This window comes from Dreissena polymorpha, chromosome 3, assembly GCF_020536995.1.
Source record: "Dreissena polymorpha isolate Duluth1 chromosome 3, UMN_Dpol_1.0, whole genome shotgun sequence".
NCBI lineage: Eukaryota > Metazoa > Mollusca > Bivalvia > Myida > Dreissenidae > Dreissena > Dreissena polymorpha.
In genome coordinates this window covers 14710064-14735606 of record NC_068357.1, presented here as the reverse complement: position 1 = coordinate 14735606, position 25543 = coordinate 14710064, and the positions used below count along the sequence as shown (strand labels likewise).

At 36.2% G+C, this 25543-nt stretch overlaps 4 protein-coding genes across 7 annotated transcripts in view; 3 read left to right on the top strand and 1 right to left on the bottom strand.

Moving 5' to 3' along the window:
• LOC127873085 (uncharacterized) overlaps positions 1–25543 on the top strand; it is a 309934-nt gene that overhangs the window by 47295 nt on the left and 237096 nt on the right. The window lies entirely within an intron of this gene.
• LOC127873077 (galactose mutarotase-like) overlaps positions 1–25543 on the bottom strand; it is a 320608-nt gene that overhangs the window by 95743 nt on the left and 199322 nt on the right. The gene's annotated exons all lie outside the window — the stretch shown is intronic.
• LOC127873084 (uncharacterized) overlaps positions 1–25543 on the top strand; it is a 344149-nt gene that overhangs the window by 204687 nt on the left and 113919 nt on the right. The window lies entirely within an intron of this gene.
• Positions 5626–19619, top strand: LOC127873069 (uncharacterized). Its single transcript, XM_052416651.1, has 2 exons — positions 5626–7527; positions 19448–19619. Exon 1 carries the CDS (start codon positions 5853–5855, stop codon positions 7173–7175), a length of 1323 nt encoding a protein of 440 aa, XP_052272611.1. The 5' UTR covers positions 5626–5852; the 3' UTR covers positions 7176–7527; positions 19448–19619.

The following is a 25543-nucleotide window of genomic DNA, read 5'->3' as shown; positions in this document are numbered from 1 at the left end:
AGCTCGATGGAATAAGATGAAAACAACATATTTGTTTATATTATTACTTGAGTTATCACAAGACTTTTTTTTAGTGCAGGAGCAGACTATATACAGAGATGAAGACACTTTTTAAAAATTATTTGTCCCATCTGGCGCATCATGTTTACCCATTTATGCCTAGCGTCTAGAAAAAGGCCTTTGCATGATGCGGCGTCTCATCAGGGTCTGCGCTGTTTGCTTAAAGGAATTTCTGTAAGAAATATTATAAATATAGAAATACATAAACTAGACATTCCTAATTTTGGAAATAAAATTTTCCAATTTAGAAGGATGGGAGAGTCCACAAGGAATTAATGGGCTAAGGAATAAAATTTTGAATAAAATACCTCTATGAGGCATACATGTCAAATTTCTAAGCACAAAATTGTGACGCTCTTATTATAATTCAAAATGTCTCAGTTGAACCTTTCCAACACAGAACCATTTGCATGTTCATATCAAACCTTGGTAGAAAGAGTCGACTGCTAAAAGTAACAATATACAAAGTGGGCAACGAGCTGTCTCCCTTGCCTTTAAGCTGCCTAGGACTAGCCTAGCAGGCAGGCCCACTTAAATATGTCACGTGTGAATAACCTGGTAATATGTAGAGATTGCACATAGTTCCGGACATAACGTGTGTATTTGATGAAATGTAAAATTGTATTAAGGGAAATATTTATTATATTTGATGATAAGAAGATAAAAACTATTGAAACTACACGTGTACTAATTTTTCATTAAAATCCATTATTATATGCACATTCAGGATATTTAGAAGTTACATATGTGAACAGTTCTGAATACAATAAAAGCATATAGAATAGTATAGTGTCATTTGTCTACATGAGTATACCATTACACATGTAATAAGATATGATAACAATAAAACGCATGTGCAAAACCATTACATTCCAGTTATAAGTGCAATAAAAACGGTTCAAACGAATTTGTTGTGACGAAATAATATAACATTACTGAAACTTACGTTTCCACGAGTAGTTCGTTCTATGTTAATATTGTGAAACTGGTCGAGCTGAAAGCTTTCAAATACCTCATCAACACAATTTTCAATAATATATTGACGTTGAAGCGCCCTATAACTACGACACAAACAGTCCAGATGTACTTTTTTACATATTCGATAATACCAATTCTTCGTGTGATGACTTCGTGTAAACGACCAATCAAATAATTGCAAGTTTATACGTCTGACGTCCATACTGTTTAGCCGGAACTATTGTGTGAGAATCGACAAGCTGTCCGGTAAGCGCGGTGGTTTATAAATACACTTCTCACCTAGGCCACCTGGGTCCAATACCCGCTTCCGGCGCATTTGGGCTTGCTTGTTGGGAAAGGCCGCTTACTCTGGTTTTCCCCTCAGCAAAATACCACCTCAAACTTGACTTTCAATAAAACCAACTTAAAAGCTGAACATTGCAGCCATAGTTCAAAATTACACACGTATTTCTTACTTTCGAGAGTCTAGGTAGGTAATTTGGAAGGAGCGATGGGACACACTCGAGGGCCTAACAACATGAAGGAGCTCATACAATTCGAATTACACAACGAGGACCGACATGACACGTTGCGAAATGAGTGCGGAACTATTGAACTATATACGGTTTCAATCACATTTTCGCTAGTATCGTGTTAAGTATTTATAAATGTATATTATATATAAAAAAAACGAAAATTAAATTTACCGGATAATACATAACAACCGAGCATAAGAACAAAATTATGATGTTACTTTTGATACTCGTTTTTCTTGAGAAATTGCCTCATGTAATGCACATACCAGACGGCAAACACTTTTCGACCATTGATACTTGTTTTACTTCCATCTAAGGAATTGTGTTATCCTGTTTTAATCGAACCATTTAGCTAAAGGGCTATTAAATCGATTTGTATTTTAATTTATTCTCATGAAGTTTTAATTGTGAAGCTGTTATGTTGCTTTTTATTTCCAATTAAATATTTTGTGAATAACTGGGCGCAAAGTGTCATAATTGGTGTAAACATCCAATGTTTTTAATTTACCGTTTTTAAGCGACGACTCGTGTGTTTTTTATATTTTGCATTTGTCAGTCTCGTGCTTTCGAGCTGTGTCTCGCTTTTCAGATTAGATCATAACAATACATGAAGGACCCCGTGCTATAATAAGGATTCTCTTTTGATGGAGCAGGGGAAAGTTCAATTGTTTGTATTCATCATATGTCAATTGAGTGATGACAATCCTAAGGCCTTAGTGTGTTGTGCTCTTCTTCAACTACTTAAAGTACAGTGCAAATGTTTTCGGATTGTATGTCTTGTTTTCCAAGACAGAGGTTTTTAATGGATTGGCTCTTTCACTTCAACTGATGTTTAAATAACAATAGCACATTACTTATTTGCAAGTGTTAGGCATTTAGTTAGGAGCGCCATCGCAATTGAGGTTGCATTTAATGTGTCTCTACCGATTCAACGTCTATCACATTGTGCATTTGGTAAAAAATAAATTAATTAGTGAAAATTGGCATGAATCTATTAAACAAAATAAAGGCTGAGATACAAAACAACAAGTTTTTTAAAGGAAAAGAAACAAAAATAAGTATCTGATGATGTAACAAAGCATATAATGGTATTGCCTAATGCATCAAAACAATTCTCTGAAAATTGGCATGAATTTAAAATAAACTTTTTCCTATTAAAAAAAAACACTAAAATTTTCATTCAAAATAGAAATAAGCATATTTAACAGTTGTAACTTACTTTATAATTATATTTATAATACTGATTGGTATTTAAAATCTTCGTTATATTTTACTCGTTTTTTCAAACTTGTTTATTATTGAGATATACATTGGACGTCAATAGTTAAGTGCTGAAGTGAATGTACATTATTATTTATATTTTCTACATGTATATATTTTCTCCATATTTTCTATTGTTATCAGTAAGATTAAAATAAAACACGTGTTTACAGGGAAAATATTAGTTAGTTTTTTTACAACAATAGTCTTTTCCTAAATATGTTGATGTATGTGGAATGCAAATAGTATGTACGCGCACGTTGGTTATAATTCTAGACAATTCTGTGTATACTGTTGGGTGAAAGAAGTCCATATAATCTGAAAGACATACGTACTAAATATTTTTGTTAATGTATATTACTGTGCGTAATTTGCTGTAAATTGATATCAGCTATTTGTGATGTACATGTATATATTAGAGAAAACATGTCTAGAACTGTTAATAACAGGAGTGACAACTTCAAAATGCTATATAAAAGTAAACATTACAGTCATTTACATGCAAGAATTCGGCTAATGTATGCAAAACTTCATGGATGAAAATGCGGTTTTAACTATTTGCTCTAGAATTTCGCGTTTCTTATTTAATTAACTAACGGCAATCCATATTGTTTATGACGCCGCCGCAATACGAATCGGATTTCATAACTATATTAAGCTATGAGTTCTTTGTAAATGATTCAGTTATTCATCTCTCTTATTACGACTCGGATGGAAAATATATTCTCCAACCAGTTTAGTCAAAATCAAGGAAAATTCATTGCTAATCAATAAAAAGACAAATAACATATTAAGAATTATGGACCATGTTTGTAATATGAATTTAACCTATATAATATCGCAACATGCTATTCGAAATTGCAATTAATGTGAAATGATAATGTTGGACATTGCCAATGTGCTCAACTTAATGTTTATGCATTAATGCAAGACGATGTTGTTACTGTTTTCAAACCCATCATGTAAAATGTTCAAACCAGACGGCGACCGTTACTGCCAATCACTATTTTATTGTAGTAACCTGCATTTACATCAAATTTTCGCAAATAGTGTTATCGGGAGTTTTTGCCCTTTGTTGTTTGGTCCGTGTCAAAGCCGTGCTCAAGCTTACAAGTGTTTCGTACCCACTTAAACCTCTTTAGGAACTATGCAAACGTATGAGCAACTTATTTGAATGTCTTGAACTAAAAGGTTTTATCGTATTTATTTTCGCTCTGTGATTGTCAACATCATAAATTTTAATACAAATTGATTATTGCTCATTTGCAAGTGATATAATTTACAATTAAGTACATACACGTCTGTGTTGTCGATGATTTAATATACAGGTTTTATTTATATCGGCCATTTAAATTTATTTAAACGAAGTGGCAGAAAGGAACTAGGCGATGAATATAACCCCAGCAATCGTGAAATAAAGCTTATGGAGTTCTAATTCATCGGGGTTTATTTCACGTGAGGATGCGATACTAACACACAATCCTTCAAATGGGAAGACAAGTCTTAAGACCTAAAAATGAATAATGATACGGTACGATATAATAAATGTCGGAAACAAGATTGACAGGAAACCAATGCTCTACTCACGACTCTTTTCTTCTATGTATTAATGTTCAAACCCATCCAGTAGAAATGTATTCACTCGCCACGCAGCAAAGAAGAAATTGGATGGTAATGCCGGAAAACATGTTTTTAACTGATGATTCTCCAGAAAAAAACGGCTAACTGATATCACGAGTTATAACCCTTTGATCAGTGACATTACTGGCTTGCGCGTGATTTGTACCTCTTCAACCACTTTAAGCAAATTGCAAACATTTAAACAATGGGCATTGAAATTATTTATGTCTTGATAAACTAGACCGAGGTTTTTATTGTATTTGGTCTCAATCTTCAAATGCTGGTTGCGTCTATTACAATACAAATGCATGTAACAGTTAAGAAATTTATAAGTTATATAATTCCCATATACAGAAACGATAGTATATGTCTAGCTTTGTGACATTTATTTTAATGGCATCTATTTCATTATATTAAAAATAATGTATGTTTAGAGTGTTTTTTGTTGAATCAAGTATTTTGATACGATGTAATATTTACATTTAAAAAATGTCATTTGATATTGCATTTCGAAATCTTACGGAGATTAATTATGTTCCAAATGACCATTTATTGTATTAAAAACATTTCCAGCCACCTATTCTTATTGTTATGTATTGTTACGTTGTAATATGATTCTTAACTTTTACAATCTGTTTGATATCTGTACATTTCATTTTATGTATTTTGTGTATGTCAAGTCTTTTTTTTAAATATCACGAATTGTTTCTTTAGTTTCATATTAAGGTGTAAATTGTTTAAACAGTGTGTCATCGTCAATATTCGAATTCCCGATAATGTCGTGGGCGGTTTAAATTAGAAGTCTGAGAGAAGAGAACATGTAAAGTCAATAAACGTGATCTATGTGTACTTTGTTATACATTAGTCATAAATAACACTGCAAATCTGTCGCTTAAATCTACATGACCAAGATATGACAGCCGTTTAATGTATATGATTTTTGCACCATTAATGTATTATATTTGCACCATCAAGTGTTGTCAGGATCGGGTTTTCAAAGGAATGATTTTAAAGCGAATACATGCATCCATCTTTCATATATTCACGTGTACTTCTAGTTAAGTTTACTTTTAGTTGACTCAGAAATTTTCATTTTGAACAGACACCTTATTGTGTAATGTGTGTATTGACAAAATGAGAAACGTTTTTTATTCATTTGTAAACGTGCATATACCACAGCCACTTTTTTCTTGTGTGCATTTTTGGTGCGGGATGCGGCGCTATATGATATGCCCGGAAAATGTTCTGACGGTTTAATAAGGGGGGTGGGGTTTTAAAAAAGACCCCCCCGCTAATTTTGCCGGGCTAATTTTGTTTTCAATATACACTAATTGTACTACGAGAGTTGTATCGCATAAGTCATTACAAAAAAATGGTATAAATAGGAGTTAGTAAGTCTAAGAACGTTTGTTTGCAAACATGTCTGTGTACAGTCGTTTTGCGAGGCTTAGAAAATCTGAACCACGAGCCTTCAGTCGCTATCAAACTATGGACCAGAGACTTCAAACCTTTGAAGACAGGCCATCCAAACGCAGCGTGTCAAAGGAAGACCTGGCTAGCCAAGGGTTCATCTACGACCCTTGTGTCATCTCCGACACGAGAGAGAATTTCTCCGACACTATTTTTAATTGCGTTAGATGCGTGTTTTGCAATGCGCACATTTCCATTTGGAACATGGACAAAGTAGATGTGAGAGTTAGGCATCGACAGCTGTGCCCCGCTTGTCCTTTTGTGTTCGATTGGAACATGAACAAAGAAGAAATAGTGAGACTCAGTCATCGACGGTTTGGTCGTGCTTGTCCTTTTGAATTTGAATTTCTTGACTATGAGTTATGCGATAGGTACTTGGAAAACGAGTTTGAAAAGCAATATGAAAGAGATAATTATGGAATTGTGGAAACAGAAAGCGATCAAGATGTTCATTCTAGCGATGATATCCAAAAATATTCAAATAAATCGGTAGAAAGTCTTCAAACAAAAGATGACCAAAAGTATGACGAATACGATAATTATAGTGATTTGGATGAGCTGCTAATGGCGAAAATTGACAAGACTTGTACTCGTACCCGCTACAAATCTTATCAAAAACAAACTGAAAAGCAGCGTAAAAAGGCTGAAAACAGGCTGAAAAAGAAACGAAGAACAAAAATACGCAATGCAAAACGAGATCAAAAGCAAACATATTACCAGGACAGAATCGACGATGATAATTACATACCTCAAAAAGGTTCCAATGATCAAGATGTAAAGAAACATGATAGAAAAATGTGTTGGGTTTGCAGAACTAATGATGCTGGCGATATACTGGAAGAACAGGTTTTCGAATCTTACGAACAGTTTTATCAAAAGCAAAAATATTACCGGGGCGAAATCGACGATGATAATCACATATTTCAAAAGGGTTCCAATGATCAAGATGCAGAGATACATGATAGAAAAATGTGTTGGGTTTGCAGAAGCCGTGATATCGATGATATGATAGAAGAACAGTTTTTGGACGACCAATATAGAGAAGAAACCAATTTTTATTCGGACGAAATCAGTGGCATCGATGATGAAAAACAAAATCAGGTTGAACGTCTATGGGATGAAGAGACCGAGTATATTTATTTTTCTGACTATGAGGCATTCGTTCAATACATGGATGAATATGAGAGGCAACATCCATGTATTTGTATAGGAAGTTTAGGTGTATTTTCGATAACGCTACGACTCAAAACATTTGAATATAAGCAATCATAACATGGATATTGAAAATGAACAAAGAAGATGTAAGACTCAGGCATTGACAGTTATGGCATGTTTGTTCTTTTGTGTTCGATTGTGCATGTATGTGTTAATAAAAAAACCTAAAACGATTTTGCGTATTGTTTGTTTTTCGAGAAGTATCAAAAAATAAACACAAAAACACAAGCTATAATACAATACATTTTATTCAACAATCACGATGTGACACAATTTGATGGGTAAATTTTGTCATCGCATTGGCACTAAACATTTCAAAAACGTTCTCTGTTTCAAGTATCGCTTGGATAATATCTTCTGACTTCTCCGAACCGTGGAAATCTATTGCGCCACATATCCAGTTTCCACCGTGAGTATAATTATACATCAAATCGAATCTGCACCGGTTCGCTTTCGTAGCAAGAACTCTCAAAGTTTCTTTTGTCACATCTTTGATCAGAAACGACCAAATTGAAAAGGTTTTTCTTGAAGTACAAGAGTCCATTAGCGCATGTTGAATCTTGATTTTGCTTATGTTTGTTTTGCTGCAAACACATTCCACAATTTCATCAAATAGACACATTATCAACTTCGTTGGTTGTAGAGAAGCTTTGAGTCTTGCGTACGTTTCGAATTGATGTGCAAAATGTTCTCTTGTATTTATTTCTACATGCTGGAAATCTGTCCACAGACACATAGGAATGCTATTTGTGGTGTAATCCATGTGAATGACTGAAAGACAAATAACTTCAATTTGTTGTTTGAAAATACTTATATAGGAACTTTCCAAAATGACAATGCATCAAAAACTCGTCATGTATATGTTCGTGCATATAGTTGCCCTGTTTTGTCCCATAGTTTTACAAACAAATGCGTTAGGACGTCCTAAACCAAATTTTTATGAACCGTCTTGTTTCAAGCATGTACATAATACACCGATTGACGTTACGAATGGTTTATTTTATGTGTTGATAAACGTAACCTATGAGTATTTGTCATTATACGACGATGTCAAAGAAAATTTACAATTTTTCAACAAATGGATGCAAAACCCAGAGTTTAGTTTAGAAGGTCATGAGCAACAATGCAAATCCATAGGTCTATCTAGATGTCCGAACAAGAAAAAAGCGTTTTCAAAACCGGTATACAGTGTAGTTGATGGTTTTGTAGCGGGATCAATGTTTATCACTTACGACTTACCAAGTCTTTTAGTTAGATTGCAAATTGAGCCGAAAACGTACTCTATCAGTGAGTTTGTAGAATCTGTGTTTACTGAGATTTACACACACGCTTGGATACCTTTGTTTCCGTACAATTTTTCATTGACCTATGATGGAAGTGAAATTTGTGCAAATGGGATGCACGGTCATGCCTTCATCAGATTTAATACTGAACTGTGTAAAACGTTCGGAACATGGTGCGATGTGAATTTAGAAGGTGCTAGTCCCGAGAAACAGGATCATGCGTTAACACGAATCAAAAATGCGTTATTGAAGAGAAAAATGAATGATTTGTCAGTCGCCAAGTATATCAAAGAATATGATCTAGGTTTGGAAATAATCCCTTCTAAGTCCAAAGAATTGCGAGACACAATTACACAAATAGAGCAGGAAATGAGTGAGATCCGCTTAAAAATCGATGATAAGTTTGACTTTGACTATGATCAATCTGACGAGGATTACTCTGACGAGGATAACTTTGATGAGGATTACTCTGACGATAATTTGGATGAAAAGCAAAGCGCTGAAAATGTACCAATTATCGATTTTTCTAACTTTTTTTTCAAAAACACTAAAGTTCTGTCAGTAACAAACAAACCTATCGTTGACCCTATCGTAAGCCAAAAAATTCACGATATTCAAAATGCCAATACTTTCGTTAGCCAAACATTTTACGATATTCAAACTTCTACCAACAATCCAAAAAACAAAATAAGTCCGCCAGTTAAAAAAAATACTGTTGTTAACCAAACTTCTCACAAAATTCAAAATGCTCTTACCAAGCCAAAACTCACCGTTAGTCTGCCAGTTAAAAACGATAACATCGTTAACCAACAATTTCAAAATATGCAAGATGCTATCAACAAGCATAAAATGGGAATTAAGCACCACAAGCAGACCGTTGCAGAAGTATCTACGTATGGATTGCAAAATTGTTACTGCCTAACATGTAATCGTTCAACTACAATCGGTAAAGTACATAACAATCGTTGCTATTTCATCAACTTGGATTCATCATTCAAGATTTCCTCTAATACGCATTTTTCTCCGTTTCGTGAATACACACTCTTGATTATCAACGAACGTAATCATGCTTTACGTGCGATGCTAAGTCAAATAGTGAAACAAGTGAGTAACGAAGTTATTCTCGCGAAAAAGGCTTCATCATATCGACTTACTGTCTTCAGCACCAAAGATGGCACAGCTGTTGATAAGATTTGTATGTCGTTATATAGAAATACGTATCAAATTGAGAATTGTACCGAGAGCACGAATGCTGTGCTTATAGCGAGAAATGGTCATTTCATTCGCGTACCACACATACAATTGGCTAATTTCACATACTGCGATATTGGTGCTGTGAAAGCGAATGATGGCAAATGTTTTCGGATTGATGAAAATTGTTCGCACTCAAGTATTGCGAGTGTTTACGATTTGGATAATACGGTTGTTTCATATTTGGTTAGCATTACTCAGAACACGGCACACAATATGAGTGAGGCAAAGTTTCAAATAAAAAATATAGATGACACTTCTGTAACCAGCGATCACTTCATTGTGTACAACAAAAGGACGAACAGTGGACAAGAATGCACGTATGTCGATATGCGATCAAAGACCATTTCAATCGAAAAATGCAAACACAGTCCCACGATTTGCGAGGTTTTGTTGGGTAAAAGTACATTGAATGACGAACCGGGACTAAAAAAATTAACGTTTTGGGAAACTGTCGCTGTTTGTGTTGGTGGATTCATTGTGCTTGTGATAGCTGCTATTTGCTTCATAATTGTACTACACAGCATAGCTCGGCATAACGAAACTTTTGTAAAGAGTTAACAGATATCAAAGCGTTTGTATCCGCTATTGTCATAACTCACAATGACTTCGTATGACAACATGTATACCATTGAACGCGAGAGCATTGGTAACACTCAAGAATTTTCCATCCACGTTTTTAAATGCATCAGCGTTTTGATCAATAAACAAGAACTGCTCGAAAGCATTTTTGAAACCATACTAGACGATATTGGAGACGAAAACGTGTTCATATTCGACTTGACAATCGAGTTTTGTTTCACAACAATTAGTAAAACTCTACATATCAGTCAGCTAAATTCGCAAAACTGTTCGTGTTTTGACATTACTTGTGCTATGCAGGAACAAGGAATAAATTTCACGGTACCAGCTGATCTTCATGTTTTTGTAACAAAAAACGCATAAACACATTTTCAGTCATAATTTCACTATTTTGAGTTGTTGATGGACTACAAAGTTAAACCATGTAACGGTGAGCGCTGCACTCTATGTTCTCAAATAAAGAGTGGAAACAGTTTTCAGTTCAATTGTGGTTTTGTATACATTGTTGAAGATGGAGAGAACTTGACTTGTAAATCAAAAGATGTTATATATGTTCTGAAGTGCAACACTTGCGGCGGTGAGTACATTGGAGAGACCATTAATCTGAGAAAACGCATTCATACACACAACTCTCATATTCGAACAGAGCAGCATTTGTGTCGAGCTACTGACCATTTGATAGAATGTGGGAAACACTTGTGCGATGTTAAGGAACGGTACACTGTATTCGTTTTGGAGACAGAGCGAGACAAGCACGTGCGTAAAGCCAAAGAGGCGTACTACATTCGATTATTCAAGCCAATGATGAACAAGTAAGGCGTGCATTATTTTTCAAGCGTATATATATAGCTGCAGTTAACAAAATAAGCACACTCGCAATCACTTTCTACGATGGCACAAGCAATGTTGACCTCGAGCTATGCTATAAAAACGAACAACCGAGAACGAATACAGCAGTTTGCGAACACTGTACTCAATCACGGCGTGAAAAGGAATTTGGTTTCTGAAGTCGAGTCAGGTGTCTTCTTGTCGCCTAACGATTATTTGAAGATAAAAGAACTTTCAGAGAAACTAAAACAGATTGATGCCAAACTAGCGCAGTACAAAAGCCTCAAAGTAAGAACGCAGAATCTGATAAAGGGCATCAAGAAAACAAAAAACCTGCAGGACGATGTTGTGAAGACTGTGAGCTCTAACGTTTTCGATCGAATTCCAATTGATGTGATTAACAAAATACTCGGTTCTGGGGAAGACGAAAACATGTTTGCGCTAATAGAGCGAATAAAATCTTCCAATGTTGAGGAAAAACGCAAATATGCCGATATCGACATCTCCGATACAGAAATCTCAGATACGCTAAACGATGATGAAAAGGAAATTATGAACGGTCTGGCTGTTAAAAGAATGCGCAAATCTGGTGAAACGAAAGCTGCAAAGAAACCGAAAAAGGAAAAGACTATACTCAGTGATCTAGAATTGAGCGATGATGACGAATGACTACGTTGTTGCAATATTGTATGATTATGTTGACTTGTGTGTGTTACATTTTTTGTATATGTTGTAAATAAATTGTATCAATGAACTGTAAACATTTGTTGCCTTATCAATGGATATTGACGAGGTTTTGATTGTTGACGAAGACGAACAGTTAGCACAAAACACCTACTTGCTTTCACCCATGTACTCTAGACATCACCACGAATGCTCGCTATGCATTTTTCAATACATAACAGAATATGAAGAACCAATACGAATATTCGAAAGCAAGCTAGTAGAAATGAACTCAAAACTCGGGTGTGGAATTCAAACGTGTGTCACAATGGTTCTCAATGAGTTCAAAGACGATGAACGCATGTCGTTGTTCAAAAAATTGACAACTAGCGAAATTACAAGCCATTTTGATTCAGTATTTGGCGATCCTATTTGTGGATACAACCGACTTAAAGCTTACAATTTTTTCTCATTGTTTGACGAAAGTACAGTTAACAATTCCACATACATCAAGTTTATTTACGATACATACAAACATTCGAGAAACACGTCACTATGTCCTTATTCGCTTCTAGGCGTTTATGTTTTTCTTGTCATGATTAACACTATAGGATGTGATTCCCAGCTCAAGAAAAAACATGACTTTTTGTGGATGTTCAACTGTCTATACAATCACAAATTACGGTTTGGAAAACTGCGATAAAAATCTATTTAAGGTTAGTTTTTCTATAGAAACACTCAAACCACACACAACCATGTCAACCATGTCAACCATAAACGTTAAAGATATTAAACGGGTCACTGACACCGAAGCCACTAATCGCTTGTTCACTAAACTGAAGTACGATATTGGTATTGAAATCTCTTCAAAGCTCATTCAGTCGCTTAAACAAAGCAAAGACAGGGTTGTATTTTATGTGGGCAAAGAACAAAAATCATACCCAGCAGCAATTGTGAAAATGTTCACTAACGTTAAGACAAATCATGTCAAGATTCAGCCGAAGTACAGTGTTCAAGAATTGATGAACGTGTTTGAAATTCTCATGAACCTGTCTGAGTACCAATGTAACGGTCTCACGCTAGATTACTCGGATTGGCAGTCAATCTCTAGCCTGGTAAACATGATCGAACTCGCTGAGCACCTAGGCATGACAGAAGTGGTGATGTTTCTTAAACGCATTCCACAACTTCTTACATTTCACAACAAAACCGCGTATGATAACGAATTGCTCAGAAGAGAAAACGAGTCAAAGGAAAACCTTCAACCGAAGTCAGTCAACGAACTTAGTGAAAACGATGATAAACGTTCAAGGCCTAGGAAGAGAAGCTTTACAAAGGTGTTCAGTCGTAGTCTGAGTCGAAAGCGCAGAGAAGAAAATGTGATGACATAAGTGTTGTACATTTTTGTTGTATGTTGTTAATAAAGAACAATAACAGTAAACTTGTGTGTTTGTTTTGTTCATGCAATAAGACAACCAAAAGCGTATTTTTCTGTTTTCTACTTTTTATTCACATAAAATGCATTTCAACGGTTTATTTATCGATAATAAAAACACTCAAAGTCATAACTTCTAATCGGTCCAATAAATCGGCGTCCAACCCCACATCTCAGTTCTACACACAGCGCATTTGTTCCCGTTCATATGCATGCGCCAGCAACAGTTTACGCAAAACAAGTGCCAGCATGCAGTTACCACACAGGTTTTCTCTTCAATGCGGCAAACAATACAAGTTCGAGAGTCTTTCACAGCTTGCTCTTTCTCCAGTTGAAGTCGCGCAATTAGTTTGGTGCAGTCTTTGCGACCACAGCAACAATCTGTTCGAAAGTCCATACGAATTTGTTCCATTATCTGTATGCATTCCATTCGTATTTTTCTAACAGACAACCACCATCGCAGTTCTTGAATACAAAACGCCGCAAGAAATGTAACACAAATCATGTCTTCTTCTTGTCGTTGTCAGGTTTGGTCTGTTTGCGAGTCCAAATATCGGGGTTTCGTTCTTCGATAATGAATAGTGTTAGCAATATGCCGAGAAAGAGTGTCACAAACATCAATTAATGCAGTTTACGTTTTGCGCAGCGCTTATATATGCACATTTTGTAACGATCTGTATCGCAAACCATTTAAGTGTCTGTTGGGAAATTGTTACATTTCAAAACATGTATTTTCACCGCAGAAAATGGTCATCGTATGCTCGTCCGCAAATTTCGAAGTATGATCGCATCAAGTCACAAGCTGATGCAAAACAGTTGTGGGAAATAGTATCGAAGCATTTGAGCATCACATCAACTGAAAAGCCCAAAGTTAAGAGGTTCTATAAGTTTAAATCTGACACGTTTCAACCGGGTTGGTCAAATTCTTGTTTCGAGCCAAGACCTGAGTTCAAGTATGAAATTAAACTAACGTGCTTTGGAATCACAGTTCACCTTAGCGTGTACTTATATCTTGTTGAAGATGTTGTTGGAAACGTCGACGACGATAATTATGGCGATGTCGATCTAATAGTAAGGGATACACTAGATGAAACGAAACTGCTTTTCAGTATTGCTGATCGAGATGGCGAGACTGAAAAGAAATATGATTTACTGAAATCCAACGGCTGTGCTATGTGTAAGGAAATCATCGATATGATTGGTATCAAAGACATTTTCGATAAAAACGATTTGTTTGTAGAGTTGGAATCAAATTTATTGTTTAGTTTACAGAGCGACCGTGAATGTGATGATTGTATATATGAAATATATGAATAAAACAACCAAAAACGTATTTTTCTGTTTTCTACTTTTTATTCAACAAACATGCTTACAATAATCAACAAATGCATTCCATTTACCAGGTTGTTTTTCAACCCAGTCATTTAGTCTATACTTTCGAAAAACGTCTTGAATCTTGACCAGGTGGTAGAAGCCTTCAAGGTTGTATTTCGATCGTTCATGCACGACGGCAACAAACAAAACAAATGCAGTCACAAACACATCCCAGCTCAAACCACTGTTCAGCTTTTGTTCAAGCAATTCGGCGAAATAGTCTTTATCGACACAAGAGTTTATCAAGTCATATTTCGTAAGAACATGCATCGTTACCGTTCTATTTACAAGCAAAACCACACATTCAACAATGTCACAAAGAGTGTCATTTGAGTCCTCAAACTGCTTGCATTCCAAGTAATTTGCTACCATCGCAGCCACAAACTCACAGCTGAACATTTTTTACGTTATGACAACTACTGACTTTGCGTGAATGGTTTTATACTCGAGTTAGGCGCTTGTTATTTGAACTGTTGTAGTAGTTTGTAAACGTCTAGATTGAAATCCTTGCAACACATACGCAATAACTATAACTATAACCAAAGAAACAACCACAAATGTTAGTGCAATAAATAAGACCCAAAAGCTGTTTATTTTGGAATCATCGTCACTCGGTGAATCCAGTCCCATACCAGGAATTCTAATCTGACACAGAGTTCGTTTTGTTGTACAATCTTCATACGAAATAGATTTTTCATTCACGTCGATATACAAGCACGTATTGTTCTCATCATATGACACTCGCGAATAGACTATCGCGTAATCGTTTAATTCGAGCGTTTCGTTCAGACTGTCAATTTTGAACATCAAATTTTGAGATATTGCATTCACCTTCGGGTCGTGCGTTCTGTTAATCAGATAGTCAAAAGCGTTTTGAAACTCTTCTTCTGTTTGCAGCACTGCTGGTAAGCACTGGCCATCTTCATTCACCACGAAACAAGTTTTAGGAGATGTGATCGACGCTGCTGCGTTTTCGTCAAATGAACATGTCTTGTACGCACGCGGATTGAAAGGTGACACAGTCACAAACTCTCCTCGATCCGCTTTTAACAGCGCTACGTTAGCCGTTTCGCATGAAATGCCCAAATATTTTCGTTTGAACAAATGAACGCATTGAGCAGGCCTATCTTTGTTGTTGAACAGCGCTATCTTGATAGAACCTTGAATGTTGTTCAAAATAAATTCGTTGCTTACTTGAGTGAAAACCGTTTTTAGATGAATGTTTTTTTGTCCAAAAATGACCACATCGTATGCATTATAGTCGGTACTGTTTACAGTTTTACGTACATTGACGTGCGTTGAAAACTGGTTTCCAACTTTGAACTGTTGCTCAATACTAATAAAGTAGCAAGATCCATCATATATTTTACCAATACTTTTAGTCGGATCACACACATTGCAATAACAGTTTTGTAAACCGTAAGAAGAAACGCTTTGAACTGTTGTGTTTGCGCGGACAACAATGAACAAACACAAAACGATAAACGACCGCATGGTTGGCTTAGAACATCAAGAATGACAAGATCCGTTTGTATAAGTGTGTTTTATATTTATTTTAGTTCCTGTGTTTTTTTTATAACGTTATACACAAATCCTATTAGTCCAAGAACGATTGCAAACACGGCTAGAATGCAAAACACAACTTCGATTATAACAAGGACAGATCCTGTTTCGCTATTTTCGTTTGCCTTTGTGGCTGTTGAGCCATTATTAGTGATATTACCACTCGTTATGTTATGGTTTTCACTGTAGTTTTGTTGTGTGCTAGTTTCGTTTGCAACTATCGATGTGCCAAGATCGCTATTTTCTTCAACCTTTGTGGTTGTTGAACCATCGCTAAGGGCATTGACAACTGATGTGTTATGTTTTTTACTTAATGTTTTAGTGGTATTTTCGTGTGCAACTCTCAGTGTTGCTTGCGTGCTTTTTTTGTTAACCTTTGTGGTTGTCCAACCATTGTTAGGGATAAAAGCAAGCGTTGTGTTTTCCATTTCGCTGTTTGTGTGTGTGTCAATTTCGTTTGAAACTGTCGATGTGACGAGCTCATTATCGGTACTGCGTTTTTCGATGTCTGCAACATGATTAGATGTATTGTCTGGTACCAAGAACCGCGATAGAGAATCAGTAGCTAGCATCCTACCTATATTCGCGGTCAAAATCAAAAAGAGTTTGCCTTTGATTTGGAAACAAAACCTGTCCCTGTGATTATCAATGGTCAAATAATTGTCTTTCACGCCCAACATTTTATTAATGACTTTTCGTATGGCCTCGAGAATATCATATTGCGTTGTGTACGTTCTCTCAGGAATATATACAATTTTGCGTAACTTTTCTAGCGCATCATCATAGGAAACGATCGAGAATTCACCATTGTATATACCCAGATCGCGCTCTGGCGATTTTTTGAAGCAGTTATCGTTACAGCTACATAGAGACACAAACAAGACAAATAGTATGAAACGCAACATTGCTGGTTTTTATTTCATTCATCTAACAAAACACATGTAATAGCTATATAACAAAAAATTTGCACACAACAGACTACAACACAAAATCTGCAGGAATGTACAAAACGAGGCCGTTTGTCAGCAATTCCTTCGACACACAAAATGCGACAAAGTTCGGTGGGATGTGAATGTTGGGAATGCATGTTCTAACCGCTTGAGAGAGCATATCTTCGTGTTCTTCGTTTTGACACTGATTGATGAAGTAAACTTTACATGGGTCTTCTTCGGGCAACATATCGCTTACGGGCATCGGGTTTTCTTGTACCTCTTGTTCTGGGGTGAACGTTTCCACGATATCTTCTTTCACGACTGCCAAATCGACCGGCATACTGATTATCTCGTTTTGCTCCGAACACGCCTTCTTATCAGAACAAGGCAAGTCATTTGTTTTGCAAATTTTGCAAAGCATCTTTTTGGGGAGACTGGACTGATCCTTTGAATGTTCAGCAAATTTGCGTTTACGATTAGGAATAGCATTGACTAGTCTACCTTTTCCCCCATCGATCAGCTCCGTTTCAATGTGAAGACTGTTGATGTGCTTGCGGTACAAAGGATGCATCACAAACAAAACCTCTAACGCCTGACACAAATTTGTATTTGGATATCCATATTTTGGTTGCAGTGAGTATACGTTAGCATTCATCTCTCTCATTTCGATGCCAGTTTGCAACGCTTCGTATATTTCACCACAGCTTCTCACAATTTTCAGACCTATTGTGAGCTCTTTCTGTGTACTGACAAGCTGAAAGTTTTTACTCGGTAGCACTCCTTTTTTCACCAATATTTCCACGATATCATTTTCCGAACAATCGAGTAATGTCATGACTGCTCGAAAGTAGGTGTTCAGCTTCAATCGTATCTGTGTCCTTTCCAAAGATAGGCAAGTGGATTTCACCGAATAGACTTTGCTAAACTCCTCGATTCCGTGCAACTCCAACACTGGTATTATGCATATCGGCAGTCTGTAGTTTAACGTGGGATTCGACTGCATGTATCTACCCTTCTTTATGCGCTCGGTTAGAGTTGCGAAATGTTCTGGTACTAATGTTTTCAATATTTTGAAGTAGCACATATCAATCTTTTCATCGGCAACAGAAAACATCAAGTCAACATATCGTTCAAACGCAGCTAGTGTCGGTTCATCGAGAAACACATGGTCCAGCGTTGGCTTGTAGTTCAAGTAGTCATACGGACTGTTAGTTATCGACGTAAAACGCAGTCCCTCGACATCTGTGAAAGGACATGTAACGCTGAACATGTACTTCTTTTGGTGACCATTCGCATTGAAATTTCTTTTCTCACGAATGAATTTTTCGCACAATGTTTGGACCGACATGTTGTCGCTTCTGTTGTCAGATTGTAAATGAGACACATTCAGTTTTTGTTGCAGTATTTATACAAGTCGTCGTATTACAAATTCCATGATAAAAACCTAAATTGTTGAATTTGAATAACAGAAATGGCTCGTTGCATCGAAAGGAAAGGCGAAAGCAAATTGAATACACTCATCAAAGCAAACCAACCCGAGTTGCTAGCTACACACATTAATCAAAACTTTGGTTTCGATTCATCGTGTTACATTGTTATCAAAGAAAAACATGTTTTGCCTGTTGATTTCACACAAACAGACCTAGAACAAGTTGTCATTCATATATCTAAACCTGAATACATACAGTTTGTGAAGCTCAGGTTTAGTGATTCACACAGCAATGGGTTTGATTTTCTGCTTTGCGAACAAACCGATTACGAAGATAACTACGGCAATGAGGTTCATCAGTGTCACCTTTATTTTTCAAGAACATGTACCAAAGATATGGCAGCTACGAGCTATTACTTGACACAAGCCTTAAGTATGATTGGAGTACTAACATTTTCAAAGAATACGCATGACAAACTGGCTTCGTGTCTAATCAAACGTTATGGTCAAACACTCGTACCCAAATGCACTACTGATTTTTGGAACAAACAACTTGACTCATTTCGCATGAGAAGCATTCTTGAGGTCTCGCAGCAAGATGACTCAGCGACACTTCGTGAGGAAATTGAGCGTTTGATGCAATCAAAGTACAACTTCGTTTCTTGTGAATACAATACGGCCAACAAAAACCTAAATATTCTGTATACTGAAACAAGTAACAACAGCTTTGGGTTAGTGGTTGTCAAAGAGTCGCTGCAAATAAAAGGCGCTACATGACTGGTAGATCAAATCATTCTTGATCTAACCTTCAAAGCGATAACATGTCTGTGCCAGCAACTACATTCCGGGTTCCAAAAACTGAGGACTGGGATATGGAGATTAGGCTGTCTGAGATAAAAAGTATGTTGTTAAGAATTTCATATGTTAGTGTTGGAGGTTTGATTGTAAACGTTGAATGCTGTAACTAACTTTTGCTTGTTCTGTTTCAGAAACCGTCACTCCAAAAACTGAGGACTGGGATGCCGAAATTGCGGTGGCGAAACGTCCTCCATTCTTTCTCAGCGTGGGCAAAATGACGCAGAGACAAATTAACAGACTAAACCGATGCTGGACCTGTCGCTGCGTGCCTGTCAATTGTACATGTTCAAAGTATTGAATAAAATTGTTGAAACGTTCACAGGTGTTTGTTTGTTTTGTAGAAAAATGTTATATAGCAGTAATTTGACTTAGTACACTTCACACAAAACAATGCTAGCCGTCGAACTCAAAGATTTAGGTTTTTTTCGACACATGTTGCGTTTGAATATTGAAAAGTGGAACAAAGCTGTCGAAATGTACATCATGGATCTCTATCCAGATGTGAAGTTTACATTTTCGACGCGAGATCAATGTTGGAAAGCGACAGATACGGAAATTGTGTACTATGTCGATATTGAGGTTATTCTGATCAATCCGAAATATGATTTGTGCTGGACACACCAAGATCCCACAAAACGACTTCAAACCATAAATGGGATTTTGTTGAGCTCAAAAGCCAAGAGAACAAAACTCGTAACGTTTGACCAAGAGTATTTTTGAGACAAAAAATGTATAAAGATGTTGAAATAACCAATTGCATGTGTAATATAATATCATATCATATCATGGATGATACCGACGCTTTCTGCACGTATCAAACAAGTATGTACATGGAAAACTATATCGATAGACTGAAAACGTTTGAGCATTGGTCTCCCCAAATACAACCAAACAAATACCAGCTTGCTTCTTGCGGGTTGTACTACTTGGGACAACACGATCGTTGCAAATGTTTTCGTTGTGGCATTGTGTTGTATCATTGGAAATCTACAGACGATGCGTTCTTGGAACACCATAAACATTCACCGAATTGCCAGTTTTTGCGAATGGTGGGTCCAGGAACAAGACTATTGATAGACACATGAGTAGGTTTTGTATGATCGTGTTGTAAATAAATATCATGAACCGTTTATTTCGTTTTGTTCTTATTCTTGTAGTAACATATACTTATTCGTGCAACTACCAAACGCAGAGTTGAAAAACAAGTACTATTGTGTGCACGAATGTTTGATTTCGCTATTGCGTTAGTTATTGATATAACCCAGTGTCGTATGTTTTCTCAAACTATATTATCCAACTCTAATCAAAGCAAATACAAACAACTATGTATATGTAGTTTCAAAACGATTTTATTCTGCAACAATCAATATTTCAAACATTCAATCTTTCGCAACAACAACGTACAACAGTTTACATAGTCCACTAGATCAGCCCACATAGTCCGCTCGATCACAGATGCAAAAGCCTCGCTCCTCTGTTTTGGCCGTAACCCTGAATTTCGCCACACCATTCGCAGCGATCGTCGATCCGCGTACAGGACACACAGCTGAGGCCCTCGCATCTACGGCAAAAGTTCACCATCGAAAAAAAGTTTTTGCACGTATGACACACAATCACTAACGTAGTGTCGTAAACAGTTGGCAGCATTTCGCCCATGCTCTTAATCCATCTGTTACAAGCTGCTTTGTTGTTTCCAGCTGACGACTCATTCTCACGATGCTTATTCTGCCTCTCTAACCATGCCTGGAAACCTCCACTTTTCTCCACACCTGACATCCATTGCTCGCAAGCTTTTCTGTCACTCATTATGCGTGTTGTTCGTTCAGTTTCAAAAATCGAAATGATTCAAACACGATCAATTCGCCCTTTTATAGTATGCCGTTATTCAACTCAACAGCATAAAACTCGAAATGCATGTCCCTTCCCCAGAACATGAAATTTCACAAAGTCGACAAAAGCCCCAATTGTATGTAAACAAAGTGTTTTATGTTTTCATCGACGAGTATTTTTATCAACAAGCCGAATTTTGCGGAATATGCGGTGTCATTAGTTCTAGAAAAGATAGTTTTACTTCCTGCTTGACAAAAAGTTTGTAGTTTACTTTGCTTTTTGGAAAAATACAACGTTCAAAGATATGAGTTTCATCCGAACCTTCCGAAAAATGGGTGTTGTTCTATGTACAGTATCGATACATGTATGTGAGGCATTTTCAGGCTTTCTTTCTTGGATTGAGAGTTCAAGAAACGACGAATTCTGTCAAAACATGGATAATATGACATATAAGTACCACGAACATGTTTTTTTTTGTTTTGTGATGGACAAAACCGTGGATTTTTTTAAATGTCAACACATCCCATATGTAAACAAAGAAAGTTAAAATACATGATAGATCATCTTGTGTAGTTTTTTGTTTCAAAAGTGAAACACTGTAAACAAAATGTGTACTTCAATTCAGATTTTTGTGAAAACTTCTGATTTATACAAAGTCAGTCAGTTTAACACTTGATATGTGTTGTTTTGTTTTTTATCTGCATCAGACCTTTTTGACTGTAGGTTATTTGTACACATCAAACTCTGCCATACTAAGTTGATTTCTACAATGAATTAACACTCAGTATTTACTTGTTACCATGTGCTGCTAACACCGTGATGGAATATTTCATCTCAAATCATAAGTTGAACAATTTCTGACCAGAATTTACATTTTAATATGATACTTTATGTGACAGAAAACATATGCACTAATTTGTCAGCATATTTCTATTTAGGCTTACTTTTGATATTTTTGACCATATAATGCAAAATTATCCATTTCAAATCTCATTCGCAAGCACATTTCATGTCCCAAACTAAAAAAAAATCTATAAGCACACCAAAATACAAATTTTGCTTTTTACCAACATGTGAATTTTTGGCCACAACAATCTTTCATTCAAGTTGACACAAATATGTGTATCAACAGCAAACCCCATAGGAAGTTTGTCTTGGTTAGAGTACCTATAGTATAGATATTTAAATATCAAGAAGCAAACCCTTCATAACAGGTTATGGTGTACAAAGTTCAAAAAAAGGTATTAACACAAAAAATGGAAAATTTGCATGTTGGTCAGTACAGAAATTGTATTGCACTCACATATGTTATCATGTTGACTTAACAGTGTAGAATATTTCATCTTGAATCAGAATTTGAAATTGTGATACACTGTATGAATTACAAAAGAACATGTGTTCACTTTTTTTTCAAACATTTTTCTCTCTACAAAAAAACTAACTGCATATGTTATTCTGTTTCAGGTCTTTTTTCTGATCAGTTCCCATGTAAGGTATATTTTAGAATTTTGATATAAATCCCACATAACCGGCTATGGTTGAGAATGATGCAAAAAAGGTATTTACACAAAAAGTGGAAACTTTTGCTATTTTGCAGGCATGACAATGTCTGTTTACCAGATTTCATTCAAATACATTTTACAGTGTGTGTGAGCTAGCAAGCACAACCACAAGCCAATTCTTGGTTCAGATTCATAAGCATCTGCATTCTTGTTTCAGTGCAAATATGTGTGAAGGTAATTATGGGTATGAGCTAGCAAGCACAACCACAAGCCATGTTTTGGTTCAGATTTGGTTTATTCATGCATATGGATAAGAATATGAGAATTTTTATACATGGCTCTCATAAGATTTCTGATGCAAATGATGAGAAAAAAAGTATATAAATGCAATTTTGAAAGCATGTTTTTTTGTCAGCACGTTCATGTCTGTCCACAAAACTTATTGTGTGTGTTTGTTGTGCCGTGATGATCAATTCATATTCTCAGAGTGGTTCAATGAAGAACGCCTTCTTTCGCAGAAGGAAATCTAGGTTCAAGTCCTAGCTCTGATATGATTTGAGAAATCACTGAATGCAATTTACAGTGTTTGCTTGAGCTAGCAAGCACAACCACAAGTCAATTTTTTGTGCAGATTTGTTTTAGTCGTCTATATGATTAAGAATACAATAATTTTGATACTCGGCTTACATAACTGGTCTGGTACAAAAAGAGATTGCCATTCCGAGCGCATATTACAGTGTGTGTGTGACCTTGCAAGCACAACCACAAGCCAATTTTTTGTTCAGATTTGTTTTATTTGTATCTATAGATAAGAACATGAGAATTTTTATGCATGGCTCTCATAACTGGTCTTATGCAAAAAGAGATTGCCATTCCAAACCCATATTTCAGTGTGTGTGAGCCAGCAAGCACAACCACAAGTCAATTTTTGGTTCTGATCACAGGATTAATGGTTATAGAAAGCATTAACTAGTACAACATGTTTTCAAAATGTATGTTTCCACATTGCAGATATTTGTGAAAGTTGATACACAAATCATACTTTACAGTCTGATGATCACTTGAAATTTTGCATTTTGGTCTGCACATACATATTTGATCACAATAATCATTCTCTACCCAAGCTAATTTGTATGCAATGCAAATTGAAGCAACCAAAATGTATTAACACTGTGTTGGCTGGGATAGTAAAACTGTTTTCTTATTGCAGAATATGTTAGCTATACGTATAATACAGATACTTGAGGTTTTCAAATCAAAACTGGCATATCATGTTTGCTTGAACGTATGTGAACAAATGTCATATACATGGTCAAACGGGGTATTGTTGTTGAAGAGAATATCAGATCACAATCATGATTGCTAGGTTTTGACTGCTATGCATAGTGACTATCCAGCATTGATCAGTTCAAACGCCAGAGTAGTAGAATGTATAACGCTTTCTCCAGTCATGTGCTGGATGAAAAAGATCCAGGTTCAAGCCCTGGCTTTGGCATGAACATGTGAAATGGCTGCATTAGTCAATATCTTAATTTCTGATCTATCACTATCAAAGAAACAGGATTAACGGTTATAGAGAGCATTAACTAGTACAACATGTTTTAAAAATGTATGTTTCCACATTGCAGTTTTTTTGTGAAAGTTGATATGTGTGTCTGACGTGTGTGAAATGGCAGTTTTCGGTATTTTCATATGGCAAAGCATTTGACAGTTCGTTCTTGGTGCAAATTCATAACGTCATTTCAATATTTATTTAAGTTCATATACCAACCTAAAGCGGCGTTAACATATCGATAATAGAAAAATTGTGTTATTTGTAAGTGGTTTTAAATGCAATATTTCTATAACCCGTTGTCCGAACTCAATAAAATTTTCACAAGATTAACCGAAATTTCGATGCGCTCATACTGATACTATTTGTTCATAACAAAATCGAATGCGCAAGTTATGATATTTTGATCTTACTGCAGTTGAAATAAGAACAGAGCTGTAGTCGCTTTATAGTGCGGAATCATATCGAGCAAATTTCGTCAAACGAACGTCATGTTAAAAAATTGTTATGGGTCAAAATCTTGTACAATAACGTGTGTTCATCTGAGTTTTCATTCCGCTATTTTTTAAGGCCAATATGAGCCTGAAGTCGTTGTAAGCATATAACATCAAGCATGTGAAACAAACACGTTGTAAGGTTCCTATACCATTTTATTCATTCTAAGTATCAACCAATAATGCCATAGCAAGCACCAAGTTGACATGTTGCATTCTTATCGTATGGATGGTCTGCATTTCAGACAAATCAATTGCCCAGAATTTTTGTTGTAGACGTATTCCAAATACTTAACTATGCACTTCATACAGCAAAACCCCGTGTCCGCACGTCTTGCTTATAACTGTTGGTGGACTGTCTTCATTTTTGCATATTCGACACGAGTCGATTTCGCCACTGCTCTGTAGTTCACTTGAGATGCTTTCGATACAGTCGTAATATGCGCTGTCGCATGTCCAAGGGAAGATTTTTGGCTTGAATTTTCAATGGCACTTTCTTCAGATTTTAGCGTCAGCAATACTTTTTTAAGATTGGTTGATTCGTATCTGAGCTTTACCGTGCAACGATTTTAGTCTCTCTTGTTTATGAAATACTGCTCTACGAAGTCAGTCTGCTTGTTCCAGTTGACATTGGGGTCTTGTTTTGACGTTCGCGAACCTTTAGGTTTTTTGACAGTTTGGCCGTTATTATTGGCAATAGCTTTGCGTTTATTCGAATCCTTTTTACTAGTCAAACCTGACGAGTCGTTGGAATTGTTTATGTACAAGCTGCGCCAAAAAATCCGCAGCTTCTTCGTCTTCTCGCGCGATTAAACTGATTGCCAGCCTTCTTCGTCTGTCATTTTGAGG